The following is a 3,273-nucleotide window of genomic DNA, read 5'->3' on the forward strand; positions in this document are numbered from 1 at the left end:
AGATACACATTTTTTAGCAGAGTTCACCTCAATTATGTCTGGTTAAGGTGTCACTTCCTAGCATTATGCTCTGGTAAAAAAGGCCCCGTCAGAGAATATAGGCCTCTTGGAAATGTATAGCAAGTCAGTGTATTAAAACTGTTGCTAAGTACTGTAGTTCCAAAAACAGAGCCCATTTTACTTTAACCCAACATTTCAGCATTTCCTGAACATATCTAGCTACAAGGCCACCCCTATCTTTTTTTATCTTTTTAAAAAATATACAAATTAGTGACCAGCAGACCATAATTTGGAAAGTATTGGTTTAGTTTACATCCTGTCATAAAATCTTAAATAGTCTTCTAAAAAAAAAAAATTCTAGGAGCCATAAGTAAGGGGAAAATAAATTAGCATGATTAGAGACTAAAGGCTTCCAATCAATGTACAGCAGGAGAAAATGTAAAGGGTTTCTCTTCTCTTAAATATAGAAAAATATAAAACCACCTAGGGATGAAAAAAATGTTTCCTGTTTTTCAGTTCTTCTCCAAATAAAACACAGAAGAAAAACAGTATTAACATAATCATAAAGAAAAATTCAGAAATATAATCTTAAGCTCATGTGATAATTGAGAAAATTGGACTGATTCAGAAAATCTGAATTCTAGATTTTGTTTTGTCATTAACAAATCTCATGACCTTTACAAACAACTTGATACCACTGGGCCTCAGATTTCTCACCAAAAGTCCTAATTATTTCAAATTGTAAAATTTTGTGGAAAGCACAACAGCAAAGTAGAAAGAACAGGAGTCAACTCTACTATTTGGAGTCAACTCTACTATTGGCAAGGTATATGATTTTGGGCAATTTAGTTATTTTCTGGTTAAGACTTTCAAATCTGAATTTGGGATATGAATACCTACCTCAGAGCATTATTGGAACAAGTTACTGTATGTAGACCACCTCACAGTGTCTGCTACAGAAGTGAGTTCTTAATTGCTATTACTGTTAATAGCTGACTTAATTCAAGTAACATGCTATTTCTTTAGCATAACTACCAAAGAGGTGACAAGTAGCCAACAAAAATTTACAATAAAATATTCAAGTCCACTGGCATGCTCTGTCCTTCATTTTATTTTTGTATGAACAGTAAATAGTATCTAATACTTTCTGTGCTGTATGTGTCAGACACTTTTCTAAACATTTTATATACATTAACTCATTTAATCTTTCAACAATCCTTAAAGATCAGTTACTGTTGCTATATCCTCATTTTTACAATGAGAAACTGGGGCCACACAGAGAATATTTAACTTATACAGCTAGTAAGTGGTAGAGTTAAGATTTTAACTTAGGTATTCTGACTCGTAGCCTGCAAACACTGCTCTGTAACATAGTACTTCGTATTGTGAATGCATATGCTATATTCATTAGTAAAACTTCAAACTTAGTACGCACTAGGGTTTGGTACATCTAGGAAAAACAAAAAAGGAAAGAGCGTTTGAAAAGGGGAAAACTTAGATTTGAAAATAAGTCCTCTCTGGATATCCATACCTATCTATTTCTGCAGAATTTATTCCAGAATTTGACACGCTCTCTGACACTGAACCCTGACTATCTTTTTTGGTAGGTTCTAATCCATTCTTTATATCATCAAAATTTTCATATTTGAGAGCTTGGACCAGCTGTAATAGGTACATCAACAAATCCTGGAAAACAAACAAAAAAATAAGCTAATATTAGAAAAACAAATGCAATGTGATTATAGACATAATTGATTCCTAAATATCAAGCTAGCAATTTTCTTTTATCTAGCACTTATCAATTGTGTTACCTTTGGCAGGTTACTAGGAAACTTAACCTCCTGGTGTGTCTCATTGGGTCCTCATCTATAAAACAGATGTAATCATATAAGCCCTAGAGATGAGTTCTGAGGATTAAATCAGTTAACCGAAAAAAGTCACAGAATAGTGCTTGGCACAGAGAAAGTGGCCATTAAATGCCTTATTTAAAGTAGTATCCAAAAAACAAAGGAAAAATTAAAACAAAAAAAGAGTTAGACGGTTCATGTAAAAGAAATTAATGATGGATCTTTTTTTAGCAATAGATCAGATAATGGCATTTATGTCTAAGGTTACGTAAGAAACTCCAAATTTTCAAGTTTTTAAAGAATTTGTTTCATAATCTTTTCTAGTTAAAAATCTTGCATTCCTTTTTCTTCCTAAAAGCTTGGTTTTAAAGAATTTATGTTGCTTCTATACAAAAAATCTTATAAAACAGACATTTTAACACTTCTAGTTAAAGAAAATACTTTCCTGAGGACTACAATAATGGTTTGAAGAAAAATTCTTAAGCCTAAATTTCCCACACTTCTATTGATAATCAATGGGATAATTAGGACTAAAAAAGTGTCAACAAAGTAGCTTTTACTTTTCCGGGTATTCTCCTAATGTAAAAAAAGTCTCTTTAGGTTTAATGTTTAGGATAAAAATATTTTCTATCTTACTCTATAAATATAACTCTTAGCCCTTCCCAATGACTTTTAAGAAAACCCCCCAAAATCTTTTTAAGTATCTATTATCTTCTAGTTCCAAATGTCAGTCACCTAGTTAGCCCCTCAAAGCTTGTAATTAGATAGTTTTGAGACTTTGCAACTATCAATTCAATTTCCGTCTCTTCTTTTAGTCCACAAATCAAGTTAAGTCCCTTGTAAAAATTTCATAGCATATGCTTTCCTTTCCTATTTGTAACAACTATAGCATTTGTAATTACCTGTTTATTTACTCTTTATCTTTCCTACCATCTTATAAACTCTATGAGGACAAAGACCACATCTCAACAACCTATTTTCCTTATTTAATATATTTTTTCATAATTTTTTTCTTACATTGACAGTCAACATTTTTATCATTACCCAAATACTGACAGAGTAATATAGGTGATTTCACCATTAAATATGATTTTTTTCCCAAAAAAAGTTAAATGAGAAGTTAACTGGCTTATTAATTCTTATTCAAATATCTCTTCAATCCATGTCAGTGGCCAGGAAAATCAAGTGACTTTATCAAAGCACTCCTATAGAGTACTGTTTCTAAAAACTTTTTAGTTGCAGCAATAAACATCTGATTTTCTATTATTTTATTTGAGTTATTGCATCTAATATCTATAGGTATGCTTCCATGCTTTTTCTTTAAAAAAAAAAATGAATTCCATAACAGAATATTGATTAATATACTTAATGACAAGTAATCTTCTTGGGAGGTAATTCAGTTTCACTACTACCCTTGATTACCAAG

At 31.3% G+C, this 3,273-nt stretch overlaps 1 protein-coding gene across 5 annotated transcripts in view; it reads right to left on the reverse strand.

The window, feature by feature from the left end:
- The window catches only part of PIK3C3 (phosphatidylinositol 3-kinase catalytic subunit type 3), a 139,571-nt gene that overhangs the window by 68,584 nt on the left and 67,714 nt on the right, over positions 1–3,273 (reverse strand). For all 5 annotated transcript variants that reach the window (XM_023531417.1, XM_011361284.2, XM_011361278.2 and 2 more), the window contains one exon: positions 1,532–1,686. In XM_023531417.1, coding sequence (XP_023387185.1) covers positions 1,532–1,686 — 155 coding nt within the window. The remainder of the gene's footprint in view (positions 1–1,531; positions 1,687–3,273) is intronic.

Source organism: Pteropus vampyrus, unplaced genomic scaffold (genome assembly GCF_000151845.1).
Source record: "Pteropus vampyrus isolate Shadow unplaced genomic scaffold, Pvam_2.0 Scaffold3, whole genome shotgun sequence".
Lineage (NCBI taxonomy): Eukaryota > Metazoa > Chordata > Mammalia > Chiroptera > Pteropodidae > Pteropus > Pteropus vampyrus.